Source organism: Petaurus breviceps, unplaced genomic scaffold (assembly GCF_028583685.1).
Source record: "Petaurus breviceps papuanus isolate PSGF00001 unplaced genomic scaffold, PetGlider_PUasm1.0 185, whole genome shotgun sequence".
NCBI classification, from domain to species: domain Eukaryota; kingdom Metazoa; phylum Chordata; class Mammalia; order Diprotodontia; family Petauridae; genus Petaurus; species Petaurus breviceps.
In genome coordinates, this window is record NW_027185797.1 from 30,959,562 (window position 1) to 30,981,299 (window position 21,738).

At 40.7% G+C, this 21,738-nt stretch overlaps 1 protein-coding gene across 9 annotated transcripts in view; it reads right to left on the bottom strand.

Moving 5' to 3' along the window:
• LOC138161784 (serine/threonine-protein kinase 31-like) overlaps positions 1–21,738 on the bottom strand; it is a 231,861-nt gene that overhangs the window by 113,429 nt on the left and 96,694 nt on the right. The window contains exon 13 of one of the 9 annotated variants that reach the window (XM_069088710.1): positions 1,564–1,741. The exons of the other annotated variants lie outside the window; for them this stretch is intronic. Within the exon in view, the coding sequence (XP_068944811.1) occupies positions 1,628–1,741 (114 nt within the window). The 3' untranslated portion in view covers positions 1,564–1,627. Of the gene's footprint in view, positions 1–1,563; positions 1,742–21,738 lie in introns of those variants that run through there. 9 annotated transcript variants of the gene reach the window in all.

Genomic DNA, 21,738 nt, shown 5'->3' on the forward strand with positions numbered 1-21,738 from the left:
CTCTCTCTCTCTCTCTCTCTCTCTCTCTCTCTCTCTCTCTCCCAAAGCAAATTAGTTGCCTCCTTTCCCAAATTCTGATTCTATTCTACTCTCTTGTGTTGTGTATATATATACACTCCCTCTCAAGGAATTGACCCAAGATGCTTTGGAATGCTGAGTTAACATCACTTTCTGGTGCAATTGGTGGGAGGATAGAAATGTGAAAATAAGAAATGGCTTATTTGGCAGAAAAATGGAACATCATTACAGAAGTCCTCTTCCAGTCTTAAGGCTAAACCATGGATGACTCCTCCCATCTTCCCCACCATCCCCATCAATGAATCCATCCTCCTTGCATTCCAATCTCCCAAACCCAAGTTAACAGAAGCAAAAAATTCTAGGCTTACCAAAGACAACTTCAGATGATTTCTTTTTCTTTTAGAATTTTTTTAAAACATTACCCATATTTCTTCCTTATAACTATATATAGGTGGTGCTTATTTCCTTTAATGTCTTTTTTAAAAGCAAGTTCATATTTTCAGATTTAGTGCATTATTTAGACATTTAAGACATCATAATTTTCAGAGCAAAATCCTCAGCAGTGGTCAGAGAAACAGCTGCAGCATAAAACTCTATAATGCCAGGAGTGTCTTTCCTCCAGATGTTCTGAAGACTCAGCTGCTGCCCCTCTCCCCTGCCCTTGCCTCTGTTTCAGGTTTACAAGGATGTGAAAATATTCCTGCAGAAAAATGGTAGATACAGGTGGATGGGTTTAATTAGAAATCACTCAGGCCCAGCATTCTGGCAACTGGAGTCCTGCTCTAGTGGGCAGAATTCTGACTAAAAAAATCCATCTAAAAAACTTATTCTTTGCTGCCCCTAGGATTGGATGAGCCCCAAGAAATGACTAACAAAAATGGCTCAGATGTTAGAAGAAGCATAAAGACTGAAAGGTGGGTGGTGGTGAGGGAAACCAAGCACACAATCAAATTTTAAATCAAATATCCCCCAAGTCCCTTTGTGCCTTGAAGACCATACGTAATACTCCAAAATTCAAATAAACCTATGATCTTAATGATTAGGGCCTCCTTCCAATGATGCACCTTGCAATTCATCCATTCCCATCTTTCCTGTGCTTCTCCTGCCCATCCTGCCTTCCACTTTGAACCTATGACACTCTGACTCCAGGATGGGGACAGGGGAGAATTTCCCCATCTTCGAGCAAAGACCTGAGCTTCAACCAGTGTTACACATTTAAGGTCTTTTCCCTCACTTCATAGTCTAAAAAGGGAGAGAAAACAAACAGAAGTGACATTCAGAATGGCTACTTTTCTGAGCCTTAGGGATCATAAATTTAGATCTGGAGAAGGCTTTAGAGGTCACCCAACTTCCTCACGGAAGGGTCACCAACCATCTTCAGTCAGTCCATAAGCATTTGTTATGTATTTACTCTATTCTTAGCACTGTGCTAAGTGAAGAAGATACAAAGACAAAAATGAAACAAGCCCTGCCCTTGAGGGGCTTACATTCTAATGGGGGAGAGACAACATGGAACACAAGAAAATACATACTTAATGTTAGAGATCTAAGTGACTCGTCCAATGTTATAGTCCAATCTTCTCATTTTTTCAGATGAGGAAAGTGAGAGCTAAGTCAGGGAGGGGGGTTGAGAATCACAGCCAAGATCACTCAAATGGGAACTTGAACCCTGTGATTCCAAATCCAAATATGGTGCTTTCCACTGAGCGTACACTGGATTCCCCTTTCAAATGAGAAATAAAGAAGACAATCTTACCTACCATCAATTATATATAATTTTTTAAATTGCTCATTTATACTACCTGCACATAAGTGGGTCATTTTTATCACCTCTGTCAAGAGAAGAGAAGTCTGTTATTTCTTCCACTTAAAATGTATCCAGGAAAGCACATCACTAGAACCTAGCCTTTCAGTGAATGACAGAGAAGTCCTGCTGAGCTGAGAACTGGTTAGAGGTCTTTTCTTATAAATGTGAAGAGGCCAGAGGCTCTACAGAGTATAAGAAATAACAAAGAGAAGAAAAATTCAGAAGGAACAGAACAGAGCCAAGTCTCCCAAAGAACTGTGACATCTCACCTGATGTAAAGGCTGTCTCACCAAGGGCACCACCGTGCTGGGCTTGTGCAAATGCACTTCCCTTCTTCCATGGGTCTGAGGTCTTAACCATGTGAGTGCTTACCCTGGTGAATAGATCACAGCCCCTCCAAGTCCCACCTGGTTGGATGCATATTTGCCACCTCCCATGGATGCTCCCCAAACACAATCTGTCATTATCTTCCCCTTCCTACCTCTCCAGTTTTCTTCCACCTTTCCTTCCACCCCCAACGAATTCTGCAATCCAGTGACCCTGGCCTCCTTACACAAGAGACTTCATCTCCTGATGTTGCCTCCATTTCCATCCCTCCTCACCTCCATCTCCCAGCTTCTTTCAAGCTTTAGCTAAAGCTCCACTTCTATAGGAAGCCTTTCTCTGTTATTGTTACCATTTTAGCCTGTCTATAGTTTCTTTGCACATAGCTGTTTGCATGTTGTCTCTGCCATCAGACTGTGAGCTCCTTGAGGGCGGGAATTGCTTTGTGCCTTTCTCTGTACCCCCAGAATTTTTCATGGTGCCTGTCACAGAGGCAACTTAATAAATGCTTGAGGACTTGACTTGCCTTTATTTTCTTGGTGCTCTAAGCTAAAAATCTTCCATATTTGTTGGCTAGCCATGCAAGACTATAACTGCCTCCCCCTCATTCTCACTATATGACCTGCCCACCTTTAGCTGTCATTCATGACCCTAACACTATACAGGATGTCACTTCTTGCATGCAGGTTATCCTTAGTTATGTGGTGCAGTCTACTTAAGCCCACCATCTACGGCTCTTATCCTTTGGAGGATTGGGATTTTTCGAGTTTCAGCTGTCCCATGATTTATGGTCATGAATGGCACCTCTAGAGAATATTGGCATTAAAAAAGCTGGTTGGCATAGCAACAAGAAACTTGGGAGTACCAAAAAGTGTTACTGAGAAACTTAAATTCAAGTCAATCTGTTCTTCTCCTCCCATTCAGTTCTGCACCTTCCTTAGTGTATATCTGTAGAGCCTTTCTTGAATTAAGCACAGACTAACTCATCAACTTCTGCCTCCATGGGAACTGAAACCTCTACCCCTAAGACCCTAGACTCTGAAGGGTGAGCATTTACTTTATCTATCCTAGTCTCCTGCTCACTACCTCTCTTCTGGTCCATCTCTTTGCCATGGAGAGGGATGAAAATGGGGAAGGGTACATGTACCTCCTCCTTCCCCTTCCCTCCTTTATTTCCATCTCTAGTTCTGAGAGTAGTAACCAGATCAATACTATCAGTCCTAGTAAGAGTGTGTCGATCAATTTCCTCATGACTCTGATTGCTATTCCCTCTTGGCGGGAAGACATCCTCACCATCTGCCCCCTAATGGATCGGTAAGCCCAAGAGCCACAGGAATGACAGCACCTCCTGGAACACTGATCCTGCTTCTAGCCCAGCCACCATCCTGGGAAGCAATTCCTATGAAGATGTGGCCTGACAACAGATCCTCTGTGGTTCTGAAGAAAAGCAGGCTCTCACCGCTGAAGTCCTTGACATTATCAAATAGTTCAGCATTGGCAATGGACATGATTTTATTAGTGGAAAGGGCATTAGAGAACCATCATTATGGTCTGCTCTGCTACTGTACCCTAAGGATCATAGGCCCTTTCCAGATGACTTGCAGCAAAACCTTCCTAACTGCGCTATTGCTCTCATTACTTTTCTCTTTGATTCCCAGTGCTTGGCATATAATAGGTACTTGATAAAGGCTTTTTCATTCACCCATCCATCATTCATTCATTCATTTATTCATCTATCCATCCATTCGTGATCTTACCTGTGTCTTCTTGTCAGCATATCCCTGAAGGCAGGTTCTGTCTTTGTATCCCCTGTATTTAGTACACACTAATCACTTAATAAACTTTTCCCCCTTCCCCACTCATTCAAGGAATCATCCATCCAACGACATATCATTATCTGGTAATATATGATCTTCCTCCAATTTTTTTCCATTCTGACTGGCTAGGGAACCCACAAAACCTTAGGAAAAGTTCTCTTTCCTATTGTCCCATTTCTCCACCCCTCCCCAACCCAGGTACCAAAAAATCTTCCCCTAGGAAATCGTCTCTCTTCCTAAGAAACTAAAGTAAATTCCAAGACGTTATCACCAAGCTCCTCAGGCAACCAAGCACTCAATGATGTGTTTGTCACAAGATGTTAGTTTCTCTTATCTGATCATCAACACCCACATCCCTTGGTTGGGCTGATGATCACATGGAGAGGGTTAGGCAGCTGCCACCATGCATCTCTCTTGATTTCTAAACTTTCTTCCTGTGGTCTGACAGCTACAAATTGGACTTGACTCACCATCACTTGTGAGATCAGAAATAGATTAACCTTCTGACATTAGATGGTATCGATGGAAAAGAAATTCCAATGTACAAGTTTCTCTTCAGGGCATTTCTGATAAGAATGTACTCAGAAGCCTTATAGAGGTTTACATGGTTGTCAGGACAAGTCAACTTGATTTGGCCTGCCTACTTTAGTAACATAGGTAATCCCACATGTGCACTGACACACTCATTAAAATGCCCCCAAGACCATTCCAACCTGCAGTTCTGGCACTAGAACACAAAAGACAAAGAATAACATTGAAGTCGATAGAATTCATGACACCAACCAGAGGACCGAGCATTTCTATTAGATTCAATTCAGAGCTGCAAACATTCTTAGAGCCCCTACCATGAGTCAGGTGCTGTCTTAGATGCTAATAATACAAAGACAAAAATAAAATTGTTTCTACCTCCAAGAAACTGGAGAAAGATGTGAGTAAATACTAAACATTAGAAGTATTGCAAGATTTCACGAAGGTGAGAGCAATGGGGACATCAGGAAAGGCCTCATGTAGGAGATGATGGCCTGAAAGATGCTTTGAAGGCAGTAAGGGCTCCTAGGAGGAAGAGCTGAGGATTTAGGGGGCATTTGAGACATTGAGGATGTAGAAAGGCATCGAGGCAGGCCAGTTGGACTGAAGCAGAGGTGGTGGGCAGGCAAGTAATATAACATAAGATTGTAAAAGTAGGTGGGAGCAAGATGAGGGTGGCTTTTTAGTGTCAAGATGAAAAGTATGTGTTTTATCATAGAGAAAACAAGAAGCCATGGGAGATCCTTCATCAGAGGAGTGGCATAGTGAGACTTTCGCTATAAGAATATCAATTTGGCAGCCGTATCATGCAGAAGGACAAATGAGAGCAAAAAGAGATGAGAAGGAGGGTGACCAGTTAGAAGACCATTTCAATAGTTCAAATGAGAGGGGATGAGAGCCTGAAGCAGACTAGGGGCCATGGGAGGTGAGAGAAGGAGATAGATGCACCAGATTTCTTTGGAAGTCATATGATAGCTGAGAAAGTCAACTTACAGATGAACAGCTCAAGATGACAATTTCTTTATTATTAAAGCAAGATGTTTCAGAAATGGGCAAACCCAATAATGCTAACTTTCTGTTATTTGCCCTCCAGAAAACAGGGAGAGAAAGGATTGTTGAAATTCCTCAAACCAATTTTTTTCATGAATAATTTTAAGCATTCTCATACACCAAAACTTGTATCTAAACCTGGGAGCCAATTTCAATTGTCCCTGCTCTCTCTAGACCTGCTCACCTCAGGGGAACAATTATGGGAGAAAGGGGAAAGTGAAGGAAGAATTGAGAGCCTAGATTAGGAGTGGGGAACCTGCTGCCTCAAGGCCACATGTGGGTCTTCTAGGTTCTCAAGTGTGACCCTTTGACTGAATCCAAACTTCACAGAGCAAATCCCCTTAAGAGGGTTTGGATTCTGTCAAAGTGCCATACTTGAGGACCTAGAGGGCCACATGTGGCCTCAAAGCTTCAGGCTCCCCACTCCTGTACTAGATAATCCAAATGCTAAAAAATTGATTCCTGAAAATTCAAGACTTGTCTCAATATAATCAGCAGAAGTTTTGACAAACCAGTGTGACTTTCAGCAAGTCACCTGACCTTCCAGGATCTCCGTTTTCCTATCTATAATAGGAGAGAGGGTGTTGAGTTAAATGACCTCTGAGGCTCCTTCCATTTATCAGAAGCTATAACTTAATAAACATGGAAACCCTACATTATCCAAAATAATCTCTAGTTCATAAAATCAAGGACTTTTTAAAAACAAAGAGCAAGTGTTTACTATCTCTGTCTCTGGGAAATTTGAGGTAGGGATATAGTGCTGACTATTCATCTTGGCCGTTTCCCATTCAGCCACCATTTAATTAGGTTAATAGAAACACTGGAGGTTTGAATATTCTTTTACTTCATCTATGGAGAGATGCACAGTTGGAATTCAATTTGGGAGGGCCCCCTATGGTCATTATCTGAAAAAGCTTTCTCCCTTGCCTACTTTCTATTGTCCCTTTCCTTCTCCTCTCACCACCAAATGCTTTATATTAACATCGCCCAGTGAGGAAATAGATTGGATCTCCCTTTGGATTAGCAGATAACTTGGGGAAATTGTGAAGCCACCAGCATTAGCAGTTTATCAGACCTTGCCAATAAATTGGACCTTGGTCAGTCCAGAACATGAAGTCATGGGAACACTTACATAAAAAAGCTAAAGAGACAACCAAAGGATGGATGACATGAACCAAATGAGTCTGCCCTTTCCTTTTCACATTAGCAGTGCTACAGAGTCCTCAAGTCCTCGCCTCATCCTCAGCTCCACCCAAACCCAGCTATTCTGAGAGGCAGATCCCAACCAAGCTACTATCAGTGCCTTCTCCAAATGCCACCAAATGATTAGGTATATACTGTGTGTTTGTTTATCTGCAGACATACTGTGTGTTTACCCGCAGACACACTGTGTGTTTATCTGCAGACATACTGTGTGTCTGTAGACATACTGTGTGTTTATATGCAGACACACTGTTTTCCCCCAACATAATACGATCGGTTTTGTTTTTATCTTTATATTTTCTAGAACCTAGCAATAGTGTGTGCCTTAATAAATTCTTGTCAAATCAATGATGTCCACAAAGAGAAAAATATAAAAAGTACGGATCCGAGATACCCTCCCTCCTTCTAAGCAGGGTTTTTAAAAGGCACCAGGGTTGGGGTGAGGCAATATTACTTAGCTAGTTGGTGAGCCCTTGACCTGTAGCTTAAAGTGAGTACCCAGAACCTAGCACAGTGTCTGTCATATAGTAGGGAAGGGAGAGAATAAGCATTTATTAAGCACCTACTATATGCCAGACACCATACTAAATTCTTATAAATATTATAACATCATTATCCCCATTTCATAGTTAAGGAAACTGAGGCAGACAGAGATTAAGTGACTTGCCCAGGGTCACACAACTAATAAGTATCTGAGGTTGGATTTGAACTCAGGTTTTCCTGATTTTGGCCCAGCAGTCTATGTACTGCACCACTTATCTACCTCTAAATAGTAAGCATTTAATAAATGCTTGTTGACTTGACAAGGCAAGTGATAAGTGGGCTAGGGTTGTGGCATTCTTTTCAAGGCATGGTGGTCAGGTTAAGTGGACCATGACCAGGGAAGCTCCTGAAATATCAGTCTGGTCTAGCTGGCATCAGTCAGGAGAGTAGAGATTTAGGATGGAGGTTTCTCCTGGGTGGAAAGAGGGTTGTCAAGGAGAAGAACATATCTGGAGAGTCAGATCATGAGTGAATACTTGACTCAACAACAGCCACACCAATAAACTCATGATACCAATAGAAAAAGTCTCAGGAGCATGAGTAGAGTTGAGCCTTCAGTGAAGGGAATGTCTGTGCCTGCTCCCACCTTAGTCCTGCTTACCCTGTGTCTACACAGGCTTGTTGACTGATGGTTTGTGGCACCACCATTTGCTAGTGTTCCAAATTCATAGTCTCAGGGGTCTCTTTCCCCTCTCCTACCTCCCAGTTACAAGTAACTATCCATTCTTCCTCCACAATATCTCTCAAGTCCTTCCTAAGAGGATCCCTTGGCTACTCCATCACCATACACATGTATAACTGGAACACTTATCGTTCCTCCCCCACTGCACCACCGAATACCCTTCATCCCACCACTAGACCAATTTTTCTTCCACATAATTCCAGGCAAGTCACTCCCCTGCTTAAAAATCTTCACTGCCCTATGTCTTTCCCTCCCCTCCCCAAGTACAAGCTCATGCTCCTATTTCTAGACTTCAAGACTATCTCTAATCTGGCTGGCACCAATCTACATTTCCCACTGATATCAACCTGTCTGACTTCTTCCTCCCATCTCTCACAAGAATACCCAGAGTCACAAGCAAATAGGTTAGTACTTGAGTAAACGTCCCAGAGACTCAGCATCTTTAGGAACAAGACTAAGAGGGACTGTAGAGACACACAGCAGAGCACACACTGTGGAAAACTTGCTCACCAGAACGTGAGAGTACAGTGGTTAAGAGGTGCCCCTGGACAGGCTATTCATGATGCTCCCCTCCCAGAAGCAGGGACTGCCAGCCAGTCAGTAGCACCAAACACTGGCTTGATAAACCACATGGCACCATGTACAAGAACTCACACACAAGGGATGAATAATGTTGTTTTAAGCTCGAGGTGATGTAAGTTTTCCTCTGCTTCTGCCACAGTAGAATCATGGAGGGAATGAGATTTATGGTGGAGAGAGGAGAGCCATCATGAATTGCTGCTGGAAGCAGCAAATTTCTGACTGTGATCACTCTAGTGACGGTGACTCGATAAAGAAAAGATTGTTCCTACTCTTTTCTATATTGATAGACATTGTGAGCCAAAAGACTGTCAAGAATCCTGTGATCCAAACGTGGCTTTAATACTCACTAACTGTATCACCCTGGGCAAATAAACTGCACCTTGTTGAGTCTCAGTTTTCTCATCTGTACAATGAAAATAATACTTGCCTGAGAACTGAGATAATAATTGCACCTATTGCACCAGTTTTTGTGAGGACGGAATGGACCTTTGTATGTAAAATACTTTGTAAACTTTAAATAAGCAACAAGAATGACTTTTTACTGTTGCAGTCATTATCTCCCTCCTACCATCATGCTGGGGAGAGTTAATATTTAAATGGTACAGAAATGGGATTTGTGGTCTTAGGTTTTTACATACTCTTGCTGAGTAACATTGGGGAAGCTAGCCATATAGTGTAGCTGAATTCAAATTTGACCTCAGATACTTACTAGCTGTGTGACCCAGGGCAAGTCACTTAACCTCGGGCTGCCCCCATTTCTTTATCTGTAAAATGAGAACAATAGTAGACCTACCCCCCTGGGCTGCAGTAAAGCTCAAATAAGATAATAATTTGTAACCAAATGCTAGCTATTATTATTACTTGTGGTTCTAATATCAATAAATGGCTTTTACCTGGTGTTTGAAAGCTTGCAAAGTTCTTTGCATATAAAGTTCTCTCATTTGAACCTCAGTGAAGCAGATACCATTGATGGTATTATCCCCAATTTAAAATGTGAAGACTGAGGCCCACAGAGACCAGGGATTTTCCCATGGCCATGTGATAAGAACCTAGGTTTCCCTGACACTGCTATTAGTTCTGCCTCTCAAGTCCAAGTCTGATGGCTCAATCCCTGTGGAGGCCAATTACATTTACAGATTGAAATAACGAAAGCACAAGCTGTACCCCGAATCCTGACTGCTAGGGGTCAGCCTTAGACATAGTTGTGAAGTAGATAGGGTCTGTCTTGGGTTGTCCCCACATCCCCATTGGAGGCCATCTTTCGCCACTGGTGCCCATCCCAGGGCTCCTAGCTCCCTAGCTTATACCGACTCTCCCTGGCCTAGTGTTCACCCAGTGAAGGAGACAGAGCTGAGGGTCCCTGGCAGCCAAAAGGGCACCCTGGTCCACCCGAGAGCAGCTTTTGAATAGTAGGCATAGGAAGACCAAGCGAACCTCCAGAGACCTTCTTTTAAACATCTGACCCTAATAAAGGGACTAAGTAACCACATCTCTCTTCCTCTCTTGGGGCTGCTGACTAGTTCAGAACTCATCCTATTCTAAATGTCTTTCTTGTGTGATAGCATCCCCCCTCCTGGATTTTCCAAATGGTTTTCTTATTCCAGTAAAGAATGAGGCCTGAAATTCCACTAAGTTCTCCTCTGTTTTCCAACTAGACCACAGGCTACCTTCCAAAACTAGCCCCAAGTGGCTAGAAGGGAAGAACTTTGGCCAGTTAAGCTGCCACAGACATGCCCTTCATGGAACTTTGCCAAGTGAGTCTCACTCTAAACCATTATTCCTAGACATTTCCTCCCTAAAACACCTCCAAACTAGTTCCTTCCCCCAGTCCACTTAGGCTTCCCAAGTCATGCAGAGGTTGCCCAGAAGATAGAAATACTTATGGCCTTTGCCTCTAGCAATAATAAAATGAGGCAGAGATATAGTGGGGTGAGGGTGGGGAAGAGAACTGATTCAATTCAAATCTGAATGTAAGCTCCTTGAGGGTAAGGATTGTCTCTTTTATCTCAGTCCCCAGCTCCTGCCAGGCCCATAGAACTAATTTCTTAAATGCTTGTTAACTGATCGATTGACTAGAGGATCTGTGATTTCCCATGATCATAACTATGGTCATAACTCTAATTGGCAACTGGGTCTTAAAGGATCATCTGAGGCTGGGAGAGAGATCACACAATAAGCTTCCAAGGCCTGATTGGACCCTCTCCTGCCCAGCATTCTAGCTACTGCCTTATTAGATGCTAACATCAAAATGTGAAGCATCAAAAATCCCATCTGGAACCCACTAAGTGGCAGGAATAGTCCTGCCCTTGCTGCCTTTCCTGTGTTTTATGGTCCTGTAGAGAGTTTATTTATGTGAATGAATAAAAATGGTGGCTGCTTGGTCAGCTCTCTCATGTCCTTGTTTTATCTTGACAGTAGAATGATGGGCATAGAGAGATTTTGTTTAAAAGTTGATTGTCTGGGACTATGCATTGATCAAAGAGGATGGGAGGGGAGGGAGATTCTATGAGTTGAAATATCACCCTTTAGCTGAGCCCCACAAGGAACACAGGGCAGCTCACTAGACTTTTCACTGGAGTGGCAGGTGCCAGGGGCTCCTCTCTATGCTGGCTGCAATTGAAAAAATTTAAAAACCACTCTTCCAAAACACACTCCCTAGTCAGAACAAGAAGACCAGCTCTTCCCTTTCCTATTTTCTCTCTTCCCCTTCCTGTCTGTCCAGTATTCCCCTTCGAAAGACAGATCATCAAAAGGAAAGTGTGAGGATTCTTTGCAAAATGACCCAGGATTGCCCGCTTCACTGTCTGTTTTTTCTAGCCACAAAAATCTAGAAACAAAGTGGGTATCCATTATTGAACAAGAGGAATAAGCATTTATATCACACCTACTATGTGCCGGTCACTCTACCTGTCCCTTGGGGTACAAAGAAAGAAATTAAATAGGCCTCACATTCTGTAAGGGATAATAGCTTTTTAAAACAATCTATCTGTGGGCATTTACTAAATGTGTCTGCTAGGTCAGGTGCTGTCCTCAGTGCTGAAGATATAAAGACAGATGTGCCCGACCCTCATTCTACCAGGCCCTAAGAATACAAAGATAAAAATAAAGTGGTCCCTGCCCTCAAGGACTTTACAGTCTATAAGTGAATGGATTTCTCTGAAGCTACTGATGACTCAACAATCATTTAGTAAACACCAGATACTGTGCTAGGCATTAGAGATATAAAGGCAGAAACAAAAGCTTAAAGTTTTTGACTGGACTAAAAGCTCCATGAGGGCAGGAACTGTTTTCCTTTTGTCTTTGTATCTACACACACACACACACACACACACACACACGCATGCATGCATCTATGGGTGTCTATGCATATATATGTATATAAATGTGTATATATATATATACATACAATTAGATAAACAGACAGACAGACACAGACAAAATAGAGATGACGGATGCATTGATAGATAGATAGAAGATTTTAAAAAAACATTCAAGACTCAAGATAGTGGTGGAAAGACTTACATGAACTGATGTAAAGTGAAGTGAGCAGAACCAGGAGAACATTGTACACAGTAAGAACAATATTGTACAATGATCAATTATGATTGACTTAGTTATTCTCAGTAATACAGTGATTCAAGACAATTCCAAAGGATTTATGATGAAAAATGCTATCTACCTCCTAAGAAAGAACTGAGGGAGTCTGAATGCAGACTGAAGCACACTTATTTTTTCTTTATTTTATTGGTGGGGGGGAGAGTCCTGTTCTTTCCCAACATGTCTAATATGGAAATATGTTTTGCATGATTACACATGTATTACCAATATCAAATTGCTTGCCTTCTCAATCAGAAGGAAGGGAGAGAATTTGGAACTCAAATTTTTTTAAAAATGAATGTTAAAAACTGGTTTTTACATGTAATTGGAAGAAATAACATATTTGAAAAGTACTGAGGGGGAGGATGAAAAGGTGAACACATACATGGATGTCATAGAATATCAAAGTACTATAAGAAATGACAAATGGGAAGAACTCAGAGGCCCACGAGAGGACCTGTATGAACTGATGTCAAATGAAAAAGGCAGAGTATGGACAATGATCTTTACCATAATGACCATAAACAATGAAATGGGAAAAAAAGTAAAATGTGGTTGGTCTCTGAAGACCTGTAATGAATAATCTCTCTCTCAGAGAACCAGCAATGAAGCACACCTCCCTCCTCTCAGTGGAAAGGTGGGGGCCTAGAGAGACAGAGTGCATCTATGTGTCCAAACACAGTTGCCACGTCTGTGTTTTTTGGCCTTAATGTCTTTCTTTTTTACAAGGGAGGGTTTGATGGTTGAAGTGGAGGTAGGGGAAATAATGATGTTATAAAAACAAAAGACATCAATAAAACAAGAAGAAAACAGTAAGCAGGGCAGCTCGGGCTCCAAACAAATGTGGGTTGGCATCTCATGAAAGATGAATTAAGGTGCCTCACATCAGGAGCCCTGATTTCAAAGGCACAATTTTTGTTTCTTATGCTGTAAATTTTCTTCAGTGCTCCTTTCGTTTCAGTGTTGGGAAAATTCCTACTGGGTACCTGAATAAAGGCCACTTGCAAACAATAAATCCCCATCGATCTCCTGTACCCGCCATAACTTAGCATGGCAAAGAGCTTGTTAACATCGTGTAGGGCTCCTTACCGGGCCCTTTATTGGGCCAGCTATCATTCGTCATTTTTATGAAGTGTAACCAAACAGCTGGCAGGGACTGAGGCCCCTTTTGATAACAATAATCTTATTCCATTAAATAGGCAGGGTAATTATTCTTAGACCAATCTATAAATTCTGCTTTTGCTCACAGCAAACAGCTACTTACTCTGTTCAGGAAAGACAGAAGGACACAGCAGCCCCTCATTCTTCGACTCCACTTTATGTTTTGAGTTGGGAGCAGTGAGCACACTGGGAGGACACTGAGGGAGTACCTGGTGTTTGGCACAACACATACAGTTGAAAATAAGGGAGCCCTGACCTGGGGTGGGCACCATCATTGTTATACAGGATTTTTTCATAGGATCATATATTTAGATAAGGAAGAGAACTCCATATCTAAGAGAAGTCCAGCCCCTTTGTTGTACAAATAAGGAAACCGTGTCCCAAAGAGATTAAGCAATTTGTTCAAGGCCACCCCTCACTCATCCTTGTGAAAGGAGAGGGTAACAGGATACAGGGGAAACAATGGTTTGGAGAAGGAAGATGTTTGAACCTCTGAACTGCAGTGTATTTCCAGTGTGACCCTAGCAAGTGATTTAGCTCTCAGTTTAAACAGCTTTCTCATATGTAAAATGGGGATAATAACTCTTGAACTATTTGCCTCACTGGGTTGTTCTGACTGTGGTAAGCTTTAAAGGACTATATAAATGGGAGTTGATATTACAAAACTCCATCATAGTAACAGATAATACAAATCCATAGATGAATATTTTCCTTAGACTGATGTTTAAGATAGAAAGTGGGAGGGAAGAGACCCATATGCGCTAAGATGAGATTCCACACATTCTCAATCATGATAGAAATATGCAGATCTTAACTGGGTTGTTAAGAAGCATTTATTAAGTATTTATGATGGGTCAAAGCCTCAGCTAAGTGCTTAGGACAAAAAAAAAGACAAAAAAAGTTTCTGCCATCAAGAAGCTCACACTCTAATGGAAGAAACAATATGCAAATAACTATGTCCATTCAAGTTAGACACAGCGTAAATGAGAAGTAAACTCCTCGGGAAGGCACTAGCAATGGGGGATGAGAAAAGGTCTCTTGTGGAAGGTGGGATCGTACTGAGGCAAAGAAGCCATGATGTGGAGATGAGGAGGGAGAGCACACCAGGCACAGCAAGAGCCAGTCAGAAAGTAAAGAGTATGGAGCTACAAGGAAAGGCAAAGAAGCCAGCATTACTATGAGGTAGACATGGAGAGGTTGGGAAGGGCTTTAAAAGCTGATCAGGTAGGAAGCCACCGAAGTTTTTTTTTTTTAATAGGAGGATATCATGGTTAGACTGTACTTTAGAAAGGTCACTGAGTGGAAAATGGACTGGTGGGGAGAGACTTGAGGCAGGCAGACCAAGTGTGCCTACCACACTATGCTGCCTCTTATCTATTTATTAAGCACCTACTAAGTACCTAGTACTTAGTGCAGGGTGCCAGGCCCTGCACTAAGTACTAGGAATATAAACAAAAGCAAAAATATCCCCTGCCCTCAAGTAACTTATGTTCTAATGGAGGAGGAAAAATGCAAATGACTAAGTGCATCCAAGACAGAGTCCACATCCTACCACATACTATGGCTTTTGTATACCTGTGTATACATCCTCTATTTGACTATAAGCAGCTTGAAGTCAAGCCCCATGTCTTATTCCTCTATGCATTCTGCCCCCACTCCAGTACAGTGCCCAGAACAAGGCAGTCTCTCCACAAGCATTTATTGTTGACTTGCCAAAGCCTGAAGTGAAGGAGACGGGGAGAAACCTCGGAAAATAAGTTTCCACTAAGCTAAGTGGACTCTCAGAACATAGAGGATGTATGTGAGAACTGGAGGGATTCTTAGAGGGCATCTAGTGCAAATCCCTAATTTTACAAATGAGGAAACCGAGGCTTACAGCTGTGAAGCAGCTGGCCCATCATCACACAGATAGTGAATAGCAGAGCCAGGTCCTTTGTTTCCCAATTCGACATTTATCATTGCACCAGAATGCCGGACTTTGAGTCAGGAGACTTGGGTCCATACCTGGCTTTGACACTTATCTACTGGGTGACTGTACAAATTACTTGACCTCCATGAGCCTCAGTTCCCTTTGTTATTGAATGGCAGCCAACAACTTTTGCCCTACTTGCCTCTCAAGTTGTTAGGAAATTCTTCCAAACTCCAGCAATGACACAATGTCCAACCATTCCAAATTAATCCAATAGCATGAGAGGGGCTGGTTCTGATGTTCTTTCATGAGCCTAGTCAGAGTTTCCTGACTAGGGGGTTAATTAATGTTAATTAGTTAATTAATTGATGGAGAATTGCTCTGTGGGTAAACTGGAGCCATCATGCAGTTTGGTTTGGTTCCAGGACCCAGGTGTCCATCACCTCTGGTTGCTATAACTGAGATCTACACCCTCTAGGAAGTTATTTCTACATAGACCTACCTCACAGAGGACTCTAATCAGTTTTAGTGACCCCAGAAAACCTTCATTACAGTGACACAAAGGAAAGATTTAAAGGATGTTTTAGGAGAGTGGTGTCAATCTCATAGAAATGGAGGCCACTAGCCCATATATAAGAATCTCTGTAGGCTTTATATTAACTTTTTTTTTTAAGCAATTGGGGTTAAGTAATTTGCTCAAGGTTACATGGCCAGTTATTTCTGGGTGTGGTGCTAAGTATCAGAGCCCGGATTCGATCCCCAGGTCATCCCGACACTGGGGCCGGTGCTCTGACTCGCTGAGCCACCTGGCCACCCCTAAGCAATTGGAGTTAAGTAACTTGCTCAAGGTTACACGGCCAGGTGTTTCTGGGTGGGTGCTGAGTGTCTGAGCCTGGATTCAATCCCCAAGTCATCCCGACACTGGGGCCGGTGCTCTTACTTGCTGTGCTACCTGGCCGCCCCAAGCTATATATTAACTTTAAAAGCATATATTAACATTTATCATTCTTTTTGCATTTTGTTTATTTATGAAATATTTTCCAATTACAAGTTAACCTGGGTGAGGTCACACTGATGTTCTACTCCTCTGATTTAGGACACCCAAAAAACAAACATTAGGGAGGGGTTACATGAAATTTAAGGTTCCCAACATGATGCCATACCACAGGATCATAGCTTCAGAGTCTGAAGGAATCTTAGAGGCCATAAAGTCCAAACCCTTCATTCTACAGATGAGAAAGCTAAGGCACAGAGAATGTAAATGACTTGCCCAGAGTCACAGAGCTAGTAAAATCTGAAATAGGATTTGAACTTGAGTCTATCTTAACTCTATCATCTAGAATTCCAGATCATGGGAGCAGCAAGATGGAGAACTAGACATTTTCTCTGATCCCTATGTCCTCTAAAACCTCTCCAGAACAGAAATTATGCAACAAAATGTATTCAACTCCAGTTGTGTCCATGGTCTCAGGCAGCCAGAATCCAAAAGAAGCTAAAAAACAAACCATGAATTGACATTTGCTGACCCTGAGCACACACAGTAGCCCTCTGGTCATACACTCAACAATGAGGCTGCTCCAGCTGACTCCAGGAACTTACCCACATGATTTTAACTAAGCCAAATTCCACACTGTAGTCCCTCCCTCCTTCATTCCTGTGCTGCAGGCCCAGGCTGTGGCCATTTACTTTTCAATAGCCAGCAGCGCAGCAGGCTTTCAGGAACAAAAGTGTACCGAAGGCCACAACAGACAGACAGCTTCCAGCAGACAACCCTCTATCACCAGCATTGCAAAGCCTGAACTGCCAGTGCTGGCCCAGAAAACTAAGGAACAAAAGGAATGGGACAGGACACAGTGTATGAAGGGTCTGTGTAGCATGCCATCAAGCCCGAAAGAAGGCTCAGCATCCAGCTGGAGCCAGTTCTGCCCACCCAAAAGTCGCTTGGAACATAAACCTGGGCTGGCAAACTACAAATCGCCTGATATGAGAGGAGACTGAGACACTTTGAGAGCCAGCCCCCAAAATAACCACAATTAGGAGGGAGGGAGTCAGAAATTGAGTGGTAGGGAAAATAAGGAGAAAAAAAAAGCTGAGATTACCAAAGATTTTTAGAAGGATAAAACTCATAACACCTTGAGGTCTATAATAAACAGATAAGCCAACAGAAAAAAAAAATGTAACAACAGAATGAAATATGGGCTCCAGTTCATGCATCTATGAATAAATACCACAAAAGAAAATTACTTCTGACACTTACAAGAATCGGTAGTATTCTGGGAGTGAGGCACAATGGAAATGAGAAATACATGAGGGAGTTTCTACAAGGCAGTGGTAGAAGTAACTAGAGGGCAGAGTCTAAAACAGATACTATGGAAGTTTTGATTGCATGAGAAATACAAAGAATATAGAGGAACTACATAATTATAGGGGTCATTAACCAAATAATGAGGATCTAGAGTAAATAGAGAAGATGGATAATGAAGAGAATAAGAGAAATCATTTCTGAAAATAATATCAAAAGAAGAAATTTTGAAAACTAATGAATATGAGTAGTTGTAAGGGAAAGCTGAATGGAAAGGGGAATCTGCTTGACTCAGAGGGGGGAGATAATGAGGGAAGAATTATGTAGCCAGATAAAAACAGAAGAAAAAAATAAAACACCAAAGGGAAAGGAATAACAAATGAGAGATGTTGTGGGAAAGTAAGCCAGTGGGTATAGGGCTACCTTTAAAAAGGTTAAGGCAAAGTAATTGAAGGAACATAGTACTGTGTTTATATTAGAAGAGATAAAAATCATAACTTAGGGAAAAACATTATTAGAGATAGATAGAAGAAAATATAAACCTAACACTCATAATTTTTGTCTTTATTAATTTCTTTGTTGACTTTTAGTTTACAAGATTCAGTTCCACAATCCCTTGAGTTTCAAATTTTCTCCCCCTCCCTCTCCTCCCACACTCATAACTTTAAATATGAATGGCTTGAACAATCCAATAAAATGAAAAAGTGACAGATTAGATAAGAAAACCAAAATCTATAATCTGTTCTTTACAAGAAACACATATAAAAACCAAAACATACACAAAAATAAAAACAAAAGGATGGAAAAAAATTTACTATACTTCAAGTAAATACAAAAAAGCAGGTGTTGTAACCATGCTGTCTGACAAAGCAAAAGCAAACACTCAAAAAATAAAAAGGAGCAAACACTGAACTACATTATGCTGAGAGGAAACATAGAAAAGAAACAAATATCATAATAAACATATGTTCCAAATGACTTAGCATCCAAATTCACAAAGAAGACATTATCAGAGTTTAAAGAAGGCATAGATGGTAGCAATAGTAACAGGAGATTTTAGCATCCCTGTTTAAGTTTTTGATAAGTCTAACAGAAACAGAAACAAAAGATAAAATATGAAACAAATTTCTGGAGAAACTAGAGTTAAAGGATCTGTGGCATCTTCTAAATGAGACTGCAAAAGAATACACATATTTCTCAGCATCACATGGAACTTTTACAAAAATTAACCATGTACCATGGCACATATTGCAAACAAATGTAAAAAAGTTGAAAGAGTAAATGCATCCTTTATGGACTATAATGCAACAAAAGTAGTAATTGATTCAGAGACTACAAACAAAAGATATGAACTCAAATGAAGACAACAATGAAATCTTAATAATGACTGGTCAAGAAAGAAATGAGAGAAGCAATTAATATTTATGTAAGAGAAACTGATAATGCTTAAAAACATATCAAAATTTCTAGGTTACAGCTAAAGCAGTTCTCAGTCTTCATATCCATACTTTTTTTAAAAAATTAGAAAAAGAGGATTAATGAGCTGAATATGCATTTAAAAAGTAGAAAGTCAACAAATAAGCAAATCTAAAACAAGCAAAAATGAGAAGGTATTAAAAATTGGAAGGGAAATAGATAAATTGAAAATAGTGCTCAAGGCTAGGCCATACTAATATGATAAAAATGGCAATATTACCAAAATCAATATACACTTTTAGTGCTATACCAGTCAAATTACTGAGGGGATACTTTATAGAACTTGACAAAATAATAACAGAACTCATCTGGGAAAACAAAAGAAATAGAATATCAAGGGAAATGATGAAAAGAAATAGGGATGAAGGAGGAATATCACTTCCAGACCTCAAACTATATTATAAGGTAGAAGTTACAAAAACTATCTGGTATTGGTTAAAGAATAGAGAGACAGATCAATGGAACAAACTAGACAAGGGAAGATCAGAAACAATAGAACTCAATAACCAAGTATTTAGCGAAGTGAAAAACATAAATCACCTGGGTAAAGTTTCCTATTCAACTGAAACTGCTGGGGAAACTAGAAAACAGTTTGGCAGAAATTAGGCTCAGACCAATACCTTACACCATATTCCACAATACATTATAAATGGGTGCACAGCCTTAATATTAAAGATCATATTATTTTAAAAAATTAAAAGAGAAACAGAACACATACCTCCAACAGCTATAATTAAGAGATAAATCCTTAACCAGAGACAATTATAAAAGATAAAAACAGAAAACTGATTACATGACATTGAAAAGCTTCTGTGGGGTCAGAGACAAGATGGTAGAATACAGGCAACAATCCAGGTGAATTCTCCCAACAACCAAGAGTTGGTTGTAATCTCTGAGAATCTGACAGAATGACAGATAAATGGAAAGGAAAACAACAAATGTTGGAGGAGATGTGAAAAAACTAGGACACTAATGCATTGTTTGGTGGAGTTGTGAACTGGCGCAACTATCAGGCAGAACAATTTGGAACTATGCCCAAAGGCCTATAAAACTGTGCATCCCCTTTGACCCAGCAATACCACTACTAGGTCTGTATCCCAAAGAGAAAGAAAGGAAAAGGAAGATCACTTATATGTACAAAAATATTTATAGCAGCTCTTTTTGTGGTAGCAAAGAAGAAGATACCCATCAATTGAGGAATGGTTGGATGAGCTGTGGTATATGATTATGATGGAATACTATTGTGCTGTAAGAAACAGTGAAGGAGATGGTTTCAGGGAAATATGGGAAGACCTTTATGAATTGATACAGAGTGAAGTGAACAGAACCAGGAGAGTATAATAATGATCAACTATGAAAGAGTTAGTTACCCTTAACAAGGCAATAATCCAAGACAATTCCAAAGGAGTCATGACAAAGAATATTAAGCATTTCCAAAGAACTATTGAATTCTGAGCACAAACTAAAAAGAATTTTTCACTCTATTTTTCTTGCTTTTTTGGTATCATGGCTAATATGAAAATTAGCTTTTTATGATTTCACATGTAAAATTGATATATTGTTTGCCTTGTCAATGGATAGGGGAGGATCTAGAGGGAAGTGGAGAATTTGAAACAGAAGAACATTTAAGAATGTTAAAAACAAATAATAAATTTTAAAAGAAAAAAATCTTCAGTGCAAACAATTCATGCACCTAGGTTATCTGTTGTCTTTCATGCTCAAAGAGGTCCAAAATGGCATCACTATATTGAGGTGAAGGTATAGTGTGTCCAACTGTGGCTGATCAGACCAATGTGAGTTCAGAAGGCTCAACCGCAGGTCAGGAACCAATAGTCCAAATGAACACTTGGAGTGATCCTTGTAACTTACCTGGTGGAATCAGTGATATTATTGCCCCCATTTTACTGATGAAGAAGCAGAGCCAGTAAGTGTTTGAGGTTGAATTTGAACTCAAGTATTCCTGATTCCAGGTCTGTCATGCTATACACTGGGCTCACTAGCTGCCCATCTACATTTTAGGGTTTCAGAAATACCTTTATCCTTTCCTGAGAAGACTTAACCACACAGTCTGCCAGAATACACTAACATCCCAGGGGTCTGGGTGCTGTTTTTCAAGGCTAGTTTGGGGCTGCTTTTGAGAGAGCCATTTTTTAAAATAACAATCAAAAGGGAAGAGGAAGGAAAGTAAGCATATCTATTCACATGACCAGACCTGCCAGAACCCATTTGTTAATGACTAGCCAGTTCCCATTGCGTTTTGTCAGAATTTGAAGTAGAGTACCAAAAGCCAGTCCATTAGTCATACAAAAATATAAATGGAAACTCATGTTCCCTTGGCTGATTGTTCTTAATTTATGAAAAAAAGAAAGGCTCTTTGTGGGCAAACAGCAACAATCAAATAGATATCCTTGCTTAGGTTCATAAAATAAGATGTAATTGGCCTGGTTCTCTGCAGTTTTTATGCTTTAAGCAATCTTAATATCTTTAAGAAACTAAAAGCTTCTTTTGTGAACCAATCCTGCTTAATTCATGATCTCAAGGTCAAAGCCAATGCATTTGTATTCAACTTTCTCCTTCACAGACCTGACAACAAGGCACACAAATATATCAAATGTCAGGTGGGGAGGCAGCATAGAAATAATGCCCAGGAGGCTACTGGGTATCATAGGTGATACAGACAGCAACAGAAGCAAGAATTCTGCATTCAAAACTTTGCTCTCTCACTGATGGGCGCAGTAA